The following is a 21,743-nucleotide window of genomic DNA, read 5'->3' on the forward strand; positions in this document are numbered from 1 at the left end:
TGACTACTGGAAAAACTATAGCTTTGACTATATGGATCTTTGTCGGAAAAGTGATGTCTCTGCTTTTTAATACACTGTTTAGGTTTGTCATAGCTAATTACATAAATATATTTTAGATGTAAGTATATAAATACATATGTAAGTGTGCTTTTTTTTTTTTTTTGGTCTTAATAGGTGCAATGGATGAGCTTCATAGTCTGGATCCAAGAAGGCAAGAATTATTGGAAGCTAGATTTACAGGAGTTGCAAGTGGGAGCACGGGGAGCACGGGCAGTTGCAGTGTTGGAGCTAAAGTGAGTAAAATTGTAATCTTTATTTGACATTTTTTCTTTGTATTAAAGTATGCGTATTTTGTAAAGGATTTATATTTAACAACAAGTTAGTACTTACTATTATTTTTATAATGTATAGGAAAAAGTCCAATGTTTTTATACCTGATTTCTAGTATAGCATACTATATTTTGCATACCATTTTACAAAAAGGCAAAATGGTTCTCTGAGGAGGCCTTACAAATAGCTGAAAAAAAGAAAAGAAAGTGAAAGTGAAAAGCAAAGATATACCCATCTGAATGCAGAGTTCCAAAGAATAGCAAGGAGAGATAAGAAAGCCTTCCTCAGTGATCAATGCAAAGAAATAGAGGGAAACGATAGAATGGGAAAGACTAGAGATCTCTTCAAGAAAGTTAGAGACACCAAGGGAACGTTGCATGCAAAGATGGGCTCAATAAAGGACAGAAATGGTGTGGACCTAACAGAAGCAGAAGATATTAAGAAGAGGTGGCAAGAATACACAGAACTATACAAAAGAGATCTTCATGACCCCAGATAACCATGATGGTGCAATCACTCACCTAGAGCCAGAAGTCATAGAATGCGAAGTCAAGTGGGCCTTAGGAAGCATCACTACAAACAAAGCTAGCGGAGCTGACAGAATTCCAGTTGAGCTATTTCAGATCCTAAAAGATGATGCTGTGGAAGTGTTGCACTCGATACGCCAGCAAATTTGGAAAACTCAGCAGGAGCCACAGGACTGGAAAAGGTCAGTTTTCATTCCAATCCCAAAGAAAGGCAATGCCAAAGAATGCTCAAACTACTGCACAGTTGCACTCATTTCACACGCTAGCAAAGAAATGCTCAAAATTCTGCAAGTCAGGCTTCGACAGTATGTGAACCGTGAACTTCCTGATGTTCAAGCTGGATTTAGAAAAGGCAGAGGAACCAGAGATCAAATTGCCAACATCTGTTAGATCATAGAAAAAGCAAGAGAGTTCCAGAAAAATACCTAATTCTGTTTTATTGACTATGTCAAAGCCTTTGACTGTGTGGATCACAACAAACTGTGTAAAATTCTTAAAGAGATGGGACTATCAGACCACCTTACCTGCCTTCTGTGAAATCTGTATGCAGGTCAAGAAGCAACAGTTAGAACTGGACATGGAACAATGGACTGGTTCCAAATGGGGAAAGGAGTACATCAATGCTGTATATTGTCACCCTGCTTATTTACCTTATATACAGAGTACATCATGAGAAATGCCAGGCTGGATGAAGCACAAGCTGGAGTCAAGATTTTTGGGGAAAATATCAATAACCTCAGATATACAAATGACATTACATGTATGGCAGAAAGCAAAGAACCAAAGAGCCTCTTGATGAAAGAGGAGAGTGAAAAAGTTGACTTAAAACTCAACATTCAGAAAACTAAGATCATGGCATCTGGTCCCATCACTTCATCACAAATACTTAGGGAAACAATGGAAACAGTGACAGACTTTATTTTTTGGGGCTCCAAAATCACTGCAGATGGTGACAGTAGCCATGAAATTAAAAGACACTTATTCCTTAGAAGAAAAGCTATGACCAACCTAGATAGCATATTAAAAAGCAGAGACATTACTTTGCCAACAAAGGTCCATCTAGTCAAAGCTATGGTTTTTCCAATAGTCAGGTATGGATGTGAGAGTTGGACCATAAAGAAAGGTGAACGCTGAAGAATGTGGTGTTCGAAAAGACCCTTGAGAGTCCTTTGGACTGAAAGGAGATCAAACCAGTCAATCCTAAAGGAAATCAGTCCTGGGTGTTCATTGGAAGGACTGATGCTGAAATTAAAACTCCAATACTTTGGCCAGCTGATGCAAAGAAGTGACTCATTGGAAAAGACCCTGATGCTGGGAAAGATTGAAGACAGGAGAAGAGGATGACAGAGGATAAGATGTTTGGATGCCATCACTGATTGGATGGGCATGAGTTTGAGCAAGCTGAGGGATTTGTTGATGGACAGGGGAGCCTGGCGTGCTGCAGTCTGTGGGGTCGCAAAGAGTCAGATACGACTGAGTGACTGAACTGATACTATATTTTGAGTATTTATGTTGTAATATAGCATAATAGGTTTCAAGAGTAGAAATGAATTTGTTAGAGGTACTGTCTTTTCCCCATTACATAATTTTCACCTTTCCTTATCCTTTTTGTTTCTTCTTTGCCCCTGTAACTCATGTTGCTGTTATATATGTTCCTATCTGTACAGTAGTCCACTGCTGCTACCTCCTGCATAAAATGAATAGTGTATCTGTTATGGCTTCCAGTGATCAATCTCAGGGTGTCTCCAACTCCCCGCTACCTCACATTGTGGTGAATTTCTTGTAACTGTTCTCTTTTGTGACTTAGTAAACATTTTTAAAAAATATATTCCTAACAGCAGAATTGATAGAGCATAGGACATGTATAGATTTAAATTGAATAAATAGTGTGTGCTGTTTATAACGGTTGTATAAAACTTATTTGCATTCAGCAGAGTGCATGAGTATTTCTGTATCTCTGTATCCAAGAAACCCTTGGCATCATCCAGATTCCTCATGTTTGATAGCCCAGAAGGTATATTTTGCTGTGCTGTGTGTCTTGCTGGGCTGCTGTGCTGCGCTAAGTCGCTTTATCATGTCTGACTCTTTCCTACCCCATGTAACCCACAAGACTTCTCTGTCCATGGAGTTTTCTGGGCAAGGATACTGGAGTAGGTTGCCAGGGGACTTTCTCCACCCAGGGATTGAGCCCATGTCTCTTTTGTCTCCTGTATTGTTTACCATCAGAGCCACTGTTTTTCATATGTCCCTTGTATATTCTATATATTCCATGTTGATTACATACAGTGCAGATAACTTCTTTCATTTTGTCATGTCTGTTAGCTTTTTTTATAGTATCCATCATATCCACCATAAATATGGTACAGAACTCTTTAATGTTGTTATATTCAAACTCACTAATTTTTTTTGCTTTATGGTCTATACCTTAGTATACCAACTTTTGGTTTTACTAAGAAAAACAGTTGTCACCAGTAACCATCTAGGTCAAATGATCTAGATCTATATCTTTTTTGCTATGTTTATATTTTGTTATTTTACTAATTTTCAGCAATAAAAAATATAATAGCAACTTTATTAGAAATTTTAATATGAATTTAAACATATTTAAAAATCTCTTTGTATCAAGTAAATCTTGGTGCACAAGCATCATAAAAGATGAAGGATATTGTTGTGCATCCTTTGAGCTTAAAAATGGCCCAGGTTCTTGTTGCAGAACATTGTATGATCAAGTCCTTCAGTTGAATGAATTAGTGGATGAGAATACAGTGTTTCCCTTTTTCCTCCTCTTAGAAATGTATTGTCCAGTTCATTGATTCTTGAATTTGAGAAAATTCATCTAAGATACTGTCATTTGAAGACTCAGATTTTATTTATATGTTTATTGTCACCATCATCAGTTTTAGGTGCTGTTACCTCTTTATATTTATTTTCTGATTTGTTTAATAGATGTAAATTATCATCTGTCATTTTCTTCTCCTGATCGTCTTAAGTAGAAAATGAAAATTTTTTATTAGCTGGAGTTGATAAAAGCTAAAATCAGACTCCAAAGATAGTTTCTTAGTCATTTATATGTTTTTGAAAGATGATGCAGTACTTTGAGGTAAAGAAAATAACTTTATAATTTATTTATAAATTTATTTTATAATTTATTCACTATTACATCATCCTTTTAGTCATTAAATCTGTACTGTTTTTCTATTTCTACTATAAATTATCACGAAGTTGCTCAAGACAGTACGCATTTATCATCTTATAATTCTGTAGCATCTGAAGTCTGACCCAAGTCTCACTGGGCTAAAATCAAGCTGTCTGCATTGCTGCATGTCTTTCTGGGGTCTTGAAGGAGAATTGATTTGCCATGCCTTTTCCAGCTGTGAGAGGCTGCCTGCATTTCTTGGCTGATGGTGTCCTTCCTGCATGTTCAGAGCCAGCAGTGTTGCATCTCTCTTAATCTTTGACAATCACATGTAATGGACCATAGCCTAGAAGGGCTCTTCACTTATAATTGCTAATATGATTAGATTGGGCCCACCTCAATCTGGATAATCTGGTATAATTTCCCCATTTTAAAATTCTCATCCTTAATCACATCTGCAGAGTCCCTTTTGCCGTATACAATAACATTCTGGTGTTTAGGGCATAGACATCAATGGGGAGCCAATATTCTGCCTATCATATAATCATTCTTCCGTTTTATTTTAGAGGCTTCTCTTTGTTTCAGCATACTTGAATAATTGATGAACAATGATAAGTAATGACTTCCTTTTATGATATAATAACAAAATATAGGAAAGATAAGATCAGTAAGATCCCATAATGTATTTTGGATTTATGAAAGCCAGTGGACATCTGGTAATTAATTGCAAGGTAGAATGTGTTATATTCTATTAAAAATAAATTCCTATTTTTATTCTGTGGATGGTCTCAAAGAATAAAAGTCCTGAAATATTAATTATTACAAACTGACTTGAAAAAGAAGCCAGAAAGCTAAAGTTGGGTCCAGTGGACTCTGATGGTATTCTAAAAGTGAAATTCTTCTTTCCCACCCGTGAGGCACAAATACAATTGCTTCTGTTTTATAGTTTTACTTTTATATTTATTCTTTAGCCCATTGAGGCCTCATCTTTTATATAATATTGGTAAAGATCAGGTTTTATTTTTCTCCACATAGTAAACCAGTTTTCTCCACTTCTTAAAGCATCCATGTTTTCCCACTAATGTGTGATGCACCTGTATTATGTGTTGATTTGCCACGTGTATATTCTGAGCTGTCTGAAATTTACCTTATGTTCCGGTGGTCTTTCTGTGTTCTTCTGTCAGTATCACGTAAAGAATATGGTTGTGTTTTGGTTTGTCTTGTTTCTGTGGTAAAGCAAGTCTCTCCTTTAATCTTCTTTTGTAAGATTGACTCAATTATTTATGGATCTTTATTCCCTCATGTAAAATTTGAGCATGTCTTTAGTTGTTAGCACTTGGGGATGATTCTTCTTTAATAACTCATTTGTATCTTTTTCCTTTAAAGATCAAATGGAATTTTTGTCCTAAATGCAGATTGATTTTTGGAGTATTGAAATGTTTGTAAGATTAGGTTGTCCCATCTAAGTACCTGAAATGTCTCTCCATTTGTTCAGTTCTCTCTGTAGAGTTATACAGAATTTTTGGCTATTTTTATGAATTTTTTGGGCTTATTTCTGGATACTTGAAAGTTTTTGTGGGTGAAGTATTTTTTATATTTTCTAGTTAGCTCTTGGTGACCTAGGAGGTTTTTTATTTTTATGGACTGGTGTTGTATTTAGTAGTCTTACTTAGGTCTCTTTTATTGGTTATACTACTTTGTTGATTATTTAGATTTGTCCAAGAGAAATAGTTATTTTCCCAAAATTACAGTTTTATTTCTTATACTTCATGTTTGTGTGTGTGTGTATGTGTGTGTGTGTGTTGGTGATGAGCTTCAGTACTATGTCTTGTCCTGTTCAAGAGGAATCATCCAAAGTTTGTCTATTAAGTATAATGTTTGCTGTAGGTTATGTGTATATAACCATGACCACATAGCAGAAGAACTTTTCCATTCCTGGTTAGTTAAGAATTTTTTTGTTCATTTGTCTTAAAAATAGTAAGTGTAACAAATTTTAAAAAACATTGAACTTTGCATTTCTGGGATAAACCCAACTTCGTCATGATATACTATTTTAAAAATTTATTAGATTTAATACATGACTAGCTATTTTAGTTAGGATTTGTACTTGTATGGTTGTAAAAGAAATAGATGCACTGACCTGAAGAGTAATATTTTAGTGAGTTTTGACAAATGTATACACTTGTAGGAATCCACATCTTTTTAAGATATAGAACATTTTCATCACACCACCTTGTCTGTTTTATAAAACAGTATCACACTAGCCCCATAAAGTGAACTATTTTCTTGCTGTTTTTAATTTTTTCAACATCGTATATATGGTAGAAAATGTTCATGGGAAGATGAGTAGACGTTTACCTGTAAAACTGTCTTGTCCTGGGGTTTGTTGTGAAGAAAGGTCTTTCATTATCATTTAAATTTCATTAATATTAGTTAGTTTAATTAATCTATTTCAGTTAAGCTTTTCAGACTTATTAGTGGATAGTTATAACACATGAAAAAAAATCTCAATTCTTATTCATTTCTGTTTATTCTTTCAGATTCTGCTTTTCTGTTCATTCCTGCCAGAGCTCTAATTAAGTAACTGTTTCAAAGAATTTGGTTTTAATCTGTTTCAGTTTATTTTCCTCATTGATTTCTGTCATCATAATTTACTTGTTGGATTTGCTCTGTGGCTCTTCTTCCAGCTGTTGAGTTGAATGAGTTAGATTATTTATATGGCAACATAATTAATATACAGTAAAATGTATGGATTTTAAGTGACTTGTGCTGTAAGTTTTGTGAATGCATAAAATTGTGTAACCTCCACCACAATTAGGATGTAATATAGTTCTCAGAATATTCCCCCATGCCCTTTTGTACTCTGTCCTTTAGGTTGCCTCTGGTAACCACTGATTTATTTACTGTTTTTATAGTTTTGTCTTTGCAAGCCTGTCATACAAATGGAGTCAGTATTATAAATATGTAACCTTAGATTCTGACTTCTTTTATCTTAGAAAAATGCATTCCTTTGAGATTCATCCATTGTTGTAATATTATCAATAGTTAATTTTTATTGTTAAATAGTGTTCTATTGTATAAAATATTGATACATTTGTTTTTTAAATTTTTATTAAAATATAGTTGATTTACAGTGTTGTGTGTCAGGTGTACAGCAAAGTGAATTCAGTTATACATGCATACATATATATATATTTTCTTTAGATTCATTTCCATACAAGATACTGAGTATAGTTCACTCTGCTATAGAGTAGGTCCTTGTTGGTTATCTGTTTTTTATACTGTAGTGTGTAAAAATAAACCACAATTTTTTTTAAAATCCATTTCTACTAGATAAAGAGCATCTAGGTTATTTTAAGTATTTTAAGGATTACAAATACACTTACTATAAACATTTGTATGTTCACTCCTCTTAAGTTTAGTTATTTTGAGCTCTTCTTTTGTTATAGAATTAAATTTTTTGCATTGTTTTTTGAAAATACAGTTTGTGTGACATCAGTGCTGAAATGTGCCCTGTTTTATAAACATTTCATATCTAATAGCTTCTAGTTGTATTAGTTCAGATCTTGGAGATCTCCTTGTATTGTCGTATTTTTAAATCTTTAATTGTGATTATTGAGGTATGCATTTCAGCTTGTTGTTTATCAGTTTTGGCTTGATGTATTTTGATGCTACCTTTTTACATGCATATATCTTTTTTGGTTCTTTTCATGGCTACATAATTATTTTTTAGAAAATACTTGTTTTTTTAGATCTTAAGTACTGTCTTTGGCTTTGTTTTGGTTCATATTTGTCTTAGGTATGTTTTTCTGTTCCTTTATTTTTATTATTTTTAATTGTGTTTCTTATAGACAGTATGTCTCCTCTTTTGGACGGAAAATGAGCATTTTTCTCAAATGGTGGATTCAGTCTGTTACACCTATTATAATTATTTTTATTTTCTGACTTGGTTCTGCCATCTATTGGTTGATACCTTCTAATTGATATCTTCTTGACTTTCATTCCCTTCCACTCCTTGCTTTCCATTGGACAGATGCAGTTTTTCCTGATGTTTTAAAGGTTATATGTTTAAAAAAAAAGTTACATGTTCTGTTTTTAGTTTTATGATGAAACTCTTTAGTCATTTATTTCTGTTCTCTCTCTAACTGGTATTTATGCATTCCTGCATGGTCGCCTCTGCCCACCCCCCTCCCCCACCTTTTTGAAACAACTTTTTACTTTGAAAAGTAATACTATACTTATAGAAAAATTGGAAATATTTTACAAGAATACTTCTATACTCTTTATCTAGATTTAAGAAATATAAGCATTTTTGTCAATTTTGTGTTCATGCGTGTATACACATCTCCATCATCTCTTTCAAGTATCGTCTCTGTGATAAATGTGAACAGACCTATGGCTGATTCATGTTGCTGTTTAGTAGAAACTTAACACTGTAAAGCAGTTTTTCTTCGATTAAAAAAAACCCCCCAAACTGTAAACAGACCTTTTCAAGGAACCTTATTCACTTTAGTGGGGACTAGGACTTAGGAACCAAGCTGCTGCTGCTGCTGCTGGTAAGTCGCTTCAGTCGTGTCCGACTCTGTGCGACCCCAGAGACGGCAGCCCACCAGGCTCCCCCGTCCCTGGGATTCTCCAGGCGAGAACACTGGAGTGGGTTGCTATTTCCTTCTCCAATGCATGAAAGTGAAAAGTGAAGGTGAAGTTGCTCAGTCGTGTCCGACTCTGAGCGACCCCATGGACTGCAGCCCACCAGGCTCCTCCGTCCATGGGATTTGCCAGTCAAGAGTACTGGAGTGGGGTGCCATTGCCTACTCCGAGGAACCAAGCTAGGTATGCTTAATGTTATGTGGCAATCTCTTAGAAGAGTGTCAGCTAATGTAGGAAGAATATAGACTCAGAAAATCAACATAGTGTTTCCCAGTACTGATTAAGTTAAGGATCATCAATGGATGCTAAAACCATTTAGTAAAACGTTTTGGAGAACAGTGTTTTACAGGGTTTCAAAGTTTCACCCTATTGTTAGTTGCCAAGTCCTGTCAGAACTCTCTGTGATCTCATGAACTGTAGCAACCTGGCTTCCCGGTCCTTCACTATTTCCCAGAGTTTGCTCAAACTCACATTCATTGAATTACTTATGCCATCCAGTCCAACCATCCTACTGTCTGTTGCCCCTTTCTCCTGCCCTCAGTCTTTCACAGACAGGGACTTTGCCAGTGAATCATCTGTTCGCATCAGGTAGTCAAAGTATTGGAGCTTCAGCATCAGTCCTTCCATTGAATATGCAGGACTGATTTCCTTTATGATTGACTGGTTTGATCTTGCAGTCCAAAGGACTCTCGAGTCTTCTCTAGCACCAGTTCAAAAACATTAGTTCTTCAGCGCTCAGCCTTCTTTATGGTCCAGCTCTCACATTGTTATATGACTGTTGGAGGAACCATAGCTTTGACTATACGGACCTTTGCCTCTGCCTTTTAATATGCTGTCTAGGTTTGTCATTGCTTCTCTTCCCAGGAGCAAGCGTCTTTTAATTTAATGATCACAGTCATCATGTGCAGTGATTTTAGAGCTCAAGAGAATAAAATCTGTCACTGTTTCCATTTTCCCCCATCTATTTGCCATGAAGTGATGGGACCTGATGCCATTATCTTCGTTTTTTGAATGTTGAATTTTAAGCCAGCTTTTTCACTCTCCTGTTTCGCCTTCATCAAGGGGCTCTTCTGTTCCTCTTCACTTTCTGCCATTAGAGTGGTATCATCTGCGTATCTGAGATAGTTGTTATTTCTTTTGGCAATCTTGATTCCAGCTTGATTCATCCAGCCTGGCATTTCACATGACATACTCTGCATAGACGTGAAATAAGCCGGATAACAATATACAGCCTTGACATGCTGTTTTCCTCAATTTTGAACCAGCCCTTTGTTCCATGTCCAGTACTAACTGTTGGTTCTTGTCCTGCATGCAGGTTTCTCAGGAGGCAAGTAAGATGGTCAGCTGTTGCCAACTCTTGAAGAATTTTCCAGTTTGTTGTGATCCACACAGTCAAATGCTTTAGTATAGTCAGTGAAGCAGAAGTAGATGTTTTTCTGAAACTCCCTTGTTTTTTCTGTAATCCTTCAGATGTTGGCAGTTTGATCTCTGGTTCCTCTGCCTTTTCTAAACCCAGCTTGTACATCTGAAAGTTCTTGATTGACATACTGCTGAAGCCTAGCTTGAAGGATTTTGAGCATAATCTTGCTAGCATGTTAAATGAATGCAATTGTATGGTAATTTGAACATTCTTTGGTGTTATCTTTCTTTGGGACTGGAATGAAAACTGACCTTTTCCAATCCTGTGGTCACTGCTGAGTTTTCCAAATTTGCTAGTGTATTGAGTACGGCACTTTAATAGAATCATCTTTTAGGATTTGAAGTAGCTCAACTGGCATTCCATCACCTCCACTAGCTTTGTTTGTAATAATGCTTCCTAAGGCCCACTTTACTTTACACTGTAGGATGTCTGGCTGTAGGTGAGTGACCACCATTGTGGTTATCTGGGTCATTAACACCTTTTTTTGTGTAGTTCTTCTGTGTATTCTTGCCAACTCTTCTTAATCTCTTCTGCTTCTGTTAGGTCCTTGCTGTTTCTGTCCTTTATTGTGCCCATCTTTAAATGAAATGTTCCTTTCGTATCTCTTTTTCTTGAAGAAATCTCTAGTCTTTCCCATTCTGCTGTTTTTCTCTCTTTCTTTGAATTGTTTACTTAAGGCTGCTTTCTCATCTCTCCTTGCTATTCTTTGGAACTCAGCATTCAGTTGGGTTTATCTTTCTCTTTCTCCTTTGCCTATTTTTTTTTCTTCTTTTCTCATCTATTTGTAAGGCCTCCTCAGGCAACCACTTTGTCTTCTTGCATTTCTTTTTCTTGGGGATGGTTTTGATCACTGCCTCCTGTGCAGTGTTACAAACCTGTCCATAGTTCTTCAGGGATTCTGTCTACCAGATCTAATCCCTTGAATCTATTCATCATCTCCACTGTAATCATACAGGATTTGATTTAGATCATACCTGAGTAGCCTAGTGGTTTTTCCTACTTTCTTCAATGTGAGCCTGAATTTTGTAATAAGGAGCTGATGATCTGAGCCACAGTCTGCTCCAAGTCTTGTCTTTGCTGACTGTATAGAGCTTCTCCACCTTTGGCTGCAAAGAATATAATCAATCTGGTTTCAGTATTGACCATCTGGTGATGTCGATGTGTAGAGTCATCTCTTGTGTTGTTGGAAGAGGGTGTTTGCTATGACCAGTGTGTTTTCTTGGCAAAACTCTGTTAGCCTTTGCCCTGCTTCATTTTGTACTCCAAGGCCAAACTTGCCTGGTACTCCAGGTATCTCTTGACTTCCTAGTTTTGGATTCCAGTCCCTTATCATGAAAAGAACATTCTGGGCATTGGTTATAGAAGGTCTCATAGGTCTTTATAGAATCGTTCAACTTCAGCTTCTTTGGCATTAGTTTTTGGGGCATAGACTTGGATTACTGTGATGCTGAATGGTTTGCCTTTGAAACGAACTGAGATCATTCTGTCATTTTTGAGATTGCACTAAGTACTGCATTTTGGACTCTTTTGTTGGCTGTGAGGCTACTCCATTCCTTCTAAGCGATTCTTGCCCACAGTAGTAGATATAATGGTCATCTAAATAAAATTTACCCGTTTCCATCCTTTTTAGTTCACTGATTCCTAAAATGTTGATGCTCACTCTTGCCATCTCCTGTTTGACCACTTCCAATTTACCTTGATTCATGGACCTAACATTCCAGGTACCTATGCGATATTGTTCTTTATAGCATCAGACTTTACTTTTACCCCCAGTCACATCCACAGCTGGGCATCCTTTCTGCTTTGGCCCAGCCTCTTCATTCTTTGGAACTATTTCTGTAGTCTTTCCCGGTAGCATATTGGACATCTGTCATCCTGGGGGGCTCATCTTTCTGTGTAATATCTTTCTGCCTTTTTATACTGTTCATGGGGTTCTCAGTGCAAGAATACTGAAGTGGTTTTTCATTCCCTTCTCCACCCTATAGATTAGTTATTAATTATAAAAGAGCAAATGTGCCTTTAAAGTAGAGAGATGTGTTGATTACCACCATAGTAAATAAGGTTAAGCTTTGCACTAGTCATGTCACAGAGAGCTTGATATGCGCATCTCGAGGGTGATGTAATAAGAATAACACTGATCACTTCTAGTTTTCATTGCTTTGAATTTAATCATGAGGAAATACCCCTGGGGCATCCTGGTGGCTGGTGCCATGAAGAGCAAACAGAAGTAGAGGGACCATTCTAAGTCGGATGAGACAAAAAAGACTTATTAGCCAAATGCAGTGTGTGACTCTAGATCCTGATTTCTTCCTGGATTGGGAGAAAAACAATTTTAAAGGACATTTTTGAGACAACAGGGAAAATTTGAGTGTGGAGTGTATGTTGGATGATGATACTGTACTAATGTTGGTTTTGTTGTTCTTTGGGGGATAAGCTTGTATTATAAAAATACTTACTTAAATTTAATAGTACAGATAAAGATTAGAGAGGGCTTCTCTGGTGGCTCAGTGGTGAAGAACCCGCCTGCCATTGCAGGAGATGTGGATTCGATGCCTGGGTTAGGAAGATCCCCTGGAGGAGAAAATGGCAACCCACTCCAGTATTCTTACCTGGGATTTTGCATGGACAGAGGAGCCTGGCAGGCTACAGTCCATGGGGTATCAAAAGAGTCTGACACGGCTTAGCAAATAGACAATAACAAACAACAGAACCTTACAGGATGTCAGATAGTGGTGAGCAATGACTCTTACAGTGTTTTTTATTTGAATTGATAGTGATAACGTGCCTGTGAAATGCATTGTTAATATGAGTCAGATTTTAATAATAGCAACACCAGGAGTTTGTAATGTGGAAATAAACCCATTTGAAGAATCAAATTTCTGATAATGATCATGCTCTGAGAGAAGAGGAATGAGGGAGAAAGATAAGAAAATCATCTAGGAATATAGAATAGTTCATTAAGATTTGATTTTTAGGGTTATATGTTTGCTGAAAGTAAGAAAGTAGTAAGCAGAAGAGCAGAGATACTATACATAGAACTTATACTATGATGGGGTATAGGAGGAAGAACAAAAAGAAACTTAGTCTAATAAATATGAGGAAGAAAGAGGAAACATTTTTACCTGCTTTTATACAATATAGTAGAAGTAAAGCCAAGTGTATATTATGATAAAAAAATGAGAATCTTATCTTTAGGCAGTTGACAGGAAACATACCCCCAAAATGACAAAGACTGGAATTAACCGGAAAGAAAATATTTCAGATAATCATAAAGTAAAAGACAGTAAAATCAAATACAAATTTGAGATTAGTATCTCCTCAACTTCAGACCCTTCCGAAGACTTACCATCACAGTTAAAATGAAATGGCCATAGTAGATCTTCTGATCTAGCTCTAGACTACCCTATTTGACTGTCCCGATACTGCACTCAAACTGGTTTATTTGCCAGTTGTCTCAAATACACTTACCTAACTTCAGGTTTCTGCTCAAATGTCACCTCTTTATATAGGCATTCTATGATGCTCTGTGTATGATATTCCTATACCATTCTTCCTTCCTCCACTTAGTTTTTAAGAAGTACTTACTGGTTTCTTCAGTTCAGTTTAGTCGCTCAGTCATGTCTGACTCTTTGCTATCCCGTGGACTGCAGCACGCCAGGCCTTCCTGTCCATCCACCAGCTCCCAGAGTTTACTCAAACTCATGTCCATCAAGTCAGTGATGCCATCCAACCATCTCATCCTCTGTCATTCCCTTCTCCTCCTGCTCTCAATCTTTCCCAGGATCAGGGTCTTTTCTAATGGGTCAGCTCTTCACATCAGGTGGCCAGAGTACTGGAGTTTCAGCTTCAGCATCAGTCCTTCCAATGAATATTCAGGACTGATTTCCTTTAGAATGGACTGGTTGGATCTCCTTGCAGTCCAAGAGACTCTGAAGGGTCTTCAGTACCACAGTTCAGAAGCATCAGTTCTTCAGTGCTCTCATATCCATACCTGACTACTGGAAAAACCATAGCCTTGACTATATGGACCTTTGTTGGCAAAGTAATATCTCTGCTTTTTAATATGCTGTCTAGGTTGGTCATAGCTTTTCTTCCAAGGAGTAAGCATCTTTTAATTTCATGGCTGCAGTCACCATCTGCAGTCATTTTGGAGCCCCCAAAAATAAAGTCTGTTGCTGTTTCCACTGTTTCCCCATCTATTTGCCATGAAGTGATGGGACCGGCTGCCATGATCTTAGTTTTCTGAATGTTGAGTTTTAAGCCAACTTTTTTACTCTCCTCTTCACTTTTCATTGAGAGGCTCTTCAGTTCTTCTTCGCTTTCTGCCGTAAGGGTGGTGTCATCTGCATATCTGAGGTTATTGATATTTCTCCTGGCAATCTTGATACTGGCTTGTGCTTCATCCAGCCCGGTGTTTCTCATGATGTACTCTGCATAGAAGGTAAATAAGCAGGGTGACAATATACAGCATTGATGTACTCCTTTCCCCATTTGGAACCAGTCCATTGTTCCATGTCCAGTTCTAACTGTTGTTTCTTGACCTGCATACAGATTTCTCAGGAGGCAGGTCAGTTGGTCTGGTATTCCCATCTCTTTCAGAATTTTCCACAGTTTATTGTGATCCACACAGTCAAAGGCTTTGGCATAGTCAATAAAGCAGAAATAGATGTTTTTCTGGAACTCCCTTGCTTTTTTGATGATCCAGTGGATACTGGCAATTTGATCTCTGGTTCCTCTGCCTTTTCTAAATCCAGCTTGAGCATCTGGAAGTTCATGGTTTATGTACTGTTGAAGCCTGGCTTGGAGAATGTTGAGCATTACTTTACTAGCATGTGAGATGAGTGCAATTGTATGGTAGTCTGAACATTCTTTGGCATTGCCTTTCTTTGGGATTGGAATGAAAACTGACCTTTTCCAGTCCTGTGACCACTGCTGAGTTTTTCAAATTTTCTGGCATATTGTATTGAACGCAGCACTTAATAGCATCATCTTATAGGATTTGAAATAGCTCAACTGGAATTCCATCACCTCCACTAGCTTTGTTCGTAGTGATGCTTCCTAAGGCCCATTTAACTTCGCATTCCAGGATGTCTGACACTAGGTGAGTAATCACAGCATTGTGATTTTCTGGGTCATAAAGATCTTTTTTGTATAGTTCTGTATATTCTTGCCACCTTTTCTTAATATCTTTTGTTTCCATTAGGTCCATACCATTTCTGTCCTTTATTGAGCCCATCTTTGCATGAAAATTTCCCTTGGTATCTCTAATTTTCCTGAAGAGATCTCTAGTCTTTCCCATTTTATTGTTTACTTCTATTTCTTTGCACTGATCACTTAGGAAAGCTTTCTAATCTTTCCTTGCTGTTCTTTGGAACTCTACATTCAAATGGGTATATTTTTCCTGTCAGTATAGTAGGACTGATCAGGGAGGGGAAAATTTACATTTCTATAATGAAATTTTTTCTGTGTGCTTGTGTTACTTGTATGTTTTAAAAACCATCTTGTGAATATTTGCAAAAATTTTTTTCTGCTTTGAAGACTTCAAAAGTCTGTGAGTTTGTGCTTGCATGTGTGCTTACTGTATATCTGAATGTATAATAATTACATAATCATTTATAGATTCTGTTAAGCTTTCACCCCCACACTCTTTTCCTTAACAACTTGAAACTTTTTGTATTGCAATATAATTCATAGACTGTAAAATTGACTCTATGAAAGTGTATTTTTCAGTGATATCTAGTATATCACAAGGTTGTTCAGCCGTCACCACTAATTCCAGAATATTTTTATCACCCTCAAAGGAAACCCTATAAAAATTTACAGCAATTCCTCATTTTCCTGCTTTCTTCCCCTGCTCTTTGTCCCCTGGAAACCACTGGTCTACTTTCTATCTCTATGGATTCGCCCCTTCTGAATGTTTCACATAAATCGAATCAGTCATACAGAACATTGCGTTTAACGTCTGTGGCAGGTTTTTTCACCTAGTTGAGTATTTTCAAGGTTCATGAATATTGTAGTATGTGTTAGTACTCATTTCTTTTTATTACTGGGTGTTTCATTATATTGATGTGTTTCACATTTTGTATATTCATTCGCAGTTGGTGGACATTTAGGTTGTTTTTATTTTTTTTTTACAGGAATAATGCTGCTGTGAATATTCTGATACAAGTTTTCGTGTAGACATATGTTTTCAGTTCTCTTAGGTATATACCAAGGAATGTAATTACAGCATTGTGATAGTGACATAGGAAAGAAAATAGACGAGTGGAAGAGAATAGGCTCCAGTAGCAGAGCCATTCATATATACTAACTTAATATATGACAAAGGTGATACTGCAGTGCAGTGGGGAAAGGGTGGTCTTTTAGAATAGGTAATGCTGGATCAGTTGAATATCCACATGGGAAAGAAAATGACTCAGATCATCACTCCTTGCCATCATAGAAAAATCAATTCCAAGTGATTTGTAGATCTGAATATGAAAAATAAAAACAGTAAAGCTTTAATAAGAATAATGACAGATTCATAAATGGGTCACAAAAGGCTGTAGTCATAAAGGAAATCATTTGATAAATGCAGCTATGTTCAAATGATACCAGTATATGAGTGGAAGGGAAAATCATAGAGGATTCATACCCAGAATATGTAAAGAATTCCTACAGCTCAGGAAGGAAAAAGACACACAAGGGTCAGAGCTTTAAAAGCCGTAAGGAAAATTAGATGAAGCATGCCCCATTCTTTTAACCCTACATTCATTCTTCATAGAGGCAGTACTTCTCACCTGTAGTTTTTTATTATACCACATATGTTTTACCTTTTTATGTTTATATTTCTAAATAAGATTATTACAGTTCTTTGTGGGTTTTTTTCAGTTTTTTTGGTATTTATTGACTTCCTTTTATAAAAGATGCAGTGTAACACTTAACATTATCCAACCCTCAAGCTTCTACAACCCTATCCTAATTTAGATATATTTTAGTTTTTGGTTAGATCATTATTTCATTGTTTATATTATGACTAAATTTTATTCACAGCTTTGAGATTCCATAATTATGTTTCTGTTAATACTTTTGTACAACTTTTTGTTTTTCCTAGAGTTGACTTATTTCTTTAGTTTATTAGTATTCATGTAAGCATCCATATAATCTCTAGCAGATATTATCAGTCTTTTTTTCAAATATGTTTATTTACCTGTTTTCATCTTATTTTTCTGTTGGCATAGCCTTTGACCCATAGCTCAGTAGGTAAAGAATCTGCCCATGATGCAGGAGACCCAGGTTCGATCATTGGGTCAGGAATATCCCTTGGAGAAGGAAATGGCAACCCACTCCAGTATCCTTGCCTGGAAAATCTCATGGACACAGGAACCTGATGGGCTGCAGTCCGTGGGGTCGCAAAGAGTTGGGCACGACTGAGCAACTTATTACCTACTTACTTACAGCCTCTGAAATCTAGACTAGTTACTCTCTGTGTCTTCTGGGTGCCTGTCGTCCTGGAATCACTCTTATTTTTCATCATGGGGATTCATTCTGTGTCTGTCCCATGTTTGAGCTCGTTTCTTAAATGCCCTATTTTCATCATTCTTGGTTTATTCTTTTGTTTGTTGGTGCAGATTTTCAAGTCATTTCCTAAGAAAAGGTAAATGGGTAGTCAGATATGTGAGACCTTGGGTATTGTCATCTTCTCACTTAGCTGTTAGTTTGGGTGTAGGATTCTAGGTTGGAAATCATTTTAACAGAGTTTTGAAGGCATTATTCCATTGCCTTCTAGCTTCCAGTGTTACTCCTGAGCACTCCAGTGCTGCTCTTATTCCTGATCAATGTAGATTTTCCTGTTTATTCTTCTCTAGAAGCTTCACATCCTTGGTATTTAAATTTATTATAATGTGTGTTGGTATAGATTTTCCTTGAACCAGTGTGATTCAGAAGTGTATCCTTCCAATCCAGAAACTAATGTTTACTTGTTCTTTAAAAGTTTCTTCAATTATTTCTTTGATAATTTTACCTCATTAGATTTCTTTCTTTTTTCTGGAACTCTTTTTTTGGAACAGTACCTCTTGGACAGATTCTCTAGTTTTCTTTTTTTCTTTTTATTTTTTTCTCTTCCTGGGAAGGTTTCTTCAGCTTTATCTTTGAATTCATCCAGTTTATTTTCTGTGTGTTTCTGCTATCATATTTTTAATTTCCAGGAGTGGTATTTTGGGTTTTTTTAGGGGGAAGGGAGGAGTGGGGGTGGGTGGGTGTTCACTCTCTCCTTTTTTTTAACTTAAAAGTTATTTATTTATTTATTTGATTTTGACCACACTGTGCAGCATGCAGGATCTTAGACTCCAACCAGGGATGAAACTGGCTTCCCATGCAGTGGAAGTGTGGCGTATTAACTGCTGGACAGCCAGGGAAAGTCCTTTAGGATTGTTCTTAAAATGTTTCATTTTCGTAGTTTGCTGTTACTAGGGTATTCAGTTCAGCTCAGTCGCTCAGTCGTGTCTGACTCTTCGACCCCATAAATTGCAGCATGCCAGGCCTCCCTGTCCATCACCAACTCCCGGAGTTCACCCAAACTCATGTCCATCGAGTCGGTGATGCCATCCAGCCATCTCATCCTCTGTCGTCCCCTTCTCCTGCCCCTAATCCCTCCCAGCATCAGAGTCTTTTCCAATGAGTCACTCTTTGCATGAGGTGGCCAAAGTATTGGAGTTTCAGCCTCAGTATCAGTCCTTCCAATGAACACCCAGGACTGATCTCCTTTAGGATGGACTGGTTGGATCTCCGTGCAGTCCAAAGGACTCTGAAGAGTCTTCTCTAGCACCACAGTTCAAAAGCATCAATTCTTCGGCCCTCAGCTTTCTTCACAGTCCAACTCTCACATCCATACATGACCACAGGAAAAACCATAGCCTTGACTAGACGGACCTTTGTTGGCAAAATAATGTCTCTGCTTTTTAATATGCTATCTGGGTTGGTTATAACATTCCTTCCAAGGAGTAAGCGTCTTTTAATTTCATGGCTGCAGTCACCATCTGCAGTGATTTTGGAGTCCCAAAAAATAAAGTCAGCCACTGTTTCCACTGTTTCCCAGTCTATTTCCCATGAACTGATGGGACCAGATGCCATGATCTTAGTTTTCTGAATGTTGAGCTTTAAGCCAACTTTTTCACTCTCCTCTTTCACTTTCATCAAGAGGCTCTTTAGTTCCTCTTCACTTTCTGCCATAAGGGTGGTGTCATCTGCGTATCTGAGGTTATTGATATTTCTCCCGGCAATCTTGATTCCAGCTTGTGCTTCTTCCAGTCCAGCATTTCTCATGATGTACTCTGCATATAAGTTAAATAAGCAGGGTGACAATATACAGCCTTGATGTACTCCTTTTCCTATTTGGAACCAGTCTGTTGTTCCATGTCCAGTTGTAACTGTTGCTTCCTGACCTACATATAGGTTTCTCAAGAGGCAGGTCAGGTGGTCTGGTATTCCCATCTCTTTCAAAATTTTCCACAGTTTATTGTGATCCACACAGTCAAAGGCTTTGGCATAGTCAGTAAAGCAGAAATAGATGTTTTTCTGGAACCCTCTTGCTTTTTCCATGATCCAGCGGATGTTGGCAATTTGATGTCTGGTTCCTCTGCCTTTTCTAAAATCAGCTTGAACATCTGGAAGTTTATGGTTCATGTATTGCTGAAGCCTGGCTTGGAGAATTTTGAGCATTACTTTACTAGCGTGTGAGATGAGTGATAGTTTTATTTTGTATGAAGTTTTTTTTTCTGCTTCCTGGGTTGTCTTTTGCCTGTGGGCTTAAAAAAATTTTTTTTGTTTATATTCTTCCGATATCTGGTGATATGGGGCCTTCTTCATATCTGTACGTTAGGCACTGGAACACTTACTGGAAGTGTTGTTTGAGTAGGCAGGATTTACTTCAGTAGGATGAGTTGACTGGGTCCTTCTTCTGAGAGATTTTTGATTCTTGGTGTCTGTAAGTCTTGTCTCTTAAACCATGGTTTGTTTTCCTAGAGAGAAATTCTGTAATCTTCAGCCTGAAGAGTTTAAGTTTGGCTGCCGCCTTTCTAGTTTAGCACAGAAAGGTGCCGAGTGTCTTCATGTAGTGTGTAGCTGTGCACCCAAGGCCTCTCTTTCCTCATCTGCGCCTTACGTGTCTCAGTACAGAGTTCCCCTGGCTTCCATTTCCAGAGATGAAGTCTGACCTCCAGTACCAATTGTGACAAGCTAGCTGTCAGTCATATCCTTTTTTGTTCTCATGAATGTAATATGTGTTCTTTCCCTGGCTGCTTTCAAGATTTTATTTTTTTTTAATTGTAAGGTTTTTTTTTTTGAAGTATAAGTGATGTTTAAGATTACATTTAGATTAGATCACATGTATACAATATAATGATTCCATATTTGTGTATGTTGCAAAGTGATCATCACAGTCTAGTTAACATCACCATACATGGTTACAATTGTTTTCCTTGTGATGAGGATTTTTAAGATGTACTTTCTCAGCAACTTTCAAATATGCAAATATAATATTATTAACTATTGTTGCCATGCTGTACATTATATCCCCAAGACTTATTTATTTTATAACTGGAAGTTTGTACTTTTTGACCCCATTTATCCATTTCTCCCCCATCCCCCACTTGTCTCTGGAAACCACCAATCTCTTCTCTATATCTTTGAGCTTGGGCTTTTAAATTTTTATTGTTTTTTTAAGATTCCACACAAAAGTGCGATCAGAAGGTATTTGTCTTTCTCTGACATATTTCCCTTAGCATAGTGTCTTCAGGTTCTATGTTGCCACAAATGGAAAGATTTCCCTTTTTCTTAATGGCTGAATAGTGTTCTTATATACATATATATACATACACACACCACATTTTCCTTACCCACTCATCAATTGATAGACACTTAGGTTGCTTCCATGTCTTGTCTGTTGTAAACAATGCTACAGTGAACATTGAGGTGCAGATATAATTTTGAGTTACTGTTTTTATTTTCTTCAGATAAACATGCAGAAATGGAATTCCTAAAACATATGGTAGTTCTTGGCAAGGATATGGAGGCTTTCCAGGTGGATCAGTGGTAAAAAAAAATCTGCATGCTAATACAGGAGATGTGGGTTCTATGTCTGGGTCAGGAAGATCCCCTAGAGGAGGAAATGGCAACCCACTTGAATATTTCTCCCTGGAGAATCTCATGGACAGAGAAGCCTGGTAGGCTACTCTGGGGTCACAAAGAGTCAGACATGACTGAGTGTGCACACATGCGCGTGGTAGTTCTGTGCTTTTTTGAGGATACCCCACAGTGTTTTCCCTAGTGGCTGCACCAGTTTACATTCCAACCAGCAGTGTAGGAGAGTTCTCGTCTCCACATCCTCACCAGCACTTGTTATTTCTTGTCTTTTTGATGATGGCCACCCTAATAGATATGAGGTAATACCTCATTGTGGTAAGATTTTTTTACTTTGTTTTTCAGCAGTTTGACTGTGATATAGCTATATATGATTTTCTTTGTACTTATCTTGCTTGGGATCATCAGTGTGTAAATTTATGTCTCACCAATGTTTAGAAGTTTCTGCCTATTTCTTAAAAAAATTTTTTTTTGTCCTTTTCTCTCCTTCTGTGACTCCAAATTCATGTGTTAGACTACTTAATAGTGTCTAGCAGATAACTGCTTTTCAGTATTTTTCTCT

General features: G+C 37.2%; 1 protein-coding gene across 3 annotated transcripts in view; it reads left to right on the forward strand.

Moving 5' to 3' along the window:
* Positions 1-21,743, forward strand: part of TLK1 (tousled like kinase 1) — a 249,020-nt gene that overhangs the window by 136,519 nt on the left and 90,758 nt on the right. For all 3 annotated transcript variants that reach the window (XM_070799047.1, XM_070799031.1, XM_070799040.1), the window contains exon 2: positions 175-293. In XM_070799047.1, the coding sequence (XP_070655148.1) occupies positions 180-293 (114 nt within the window). In that variant the 5' untranslated portion in view covers positions 175-179. The remainder of the gene's footprint in view (positions 1-174; positions 294-21,743) is intronic.

This window comes from Bos indicus, chromosome 2 (assembly GCF_029378745.1).
Source record: "Bos indicus isolate NIAB-ARS_2022 breed Sahiwal x Tharparkar chromosome 2, NIAB-ARS_B.indTharparkar_mat_pri_1.0, whole genome shotgun sequence".
NCBI classification, from domain to species: Eukaryota; Metazoa; Chordata; class Mammalia; order Artiodactyla; family Bovidae; genus Bos; species Bos indicus.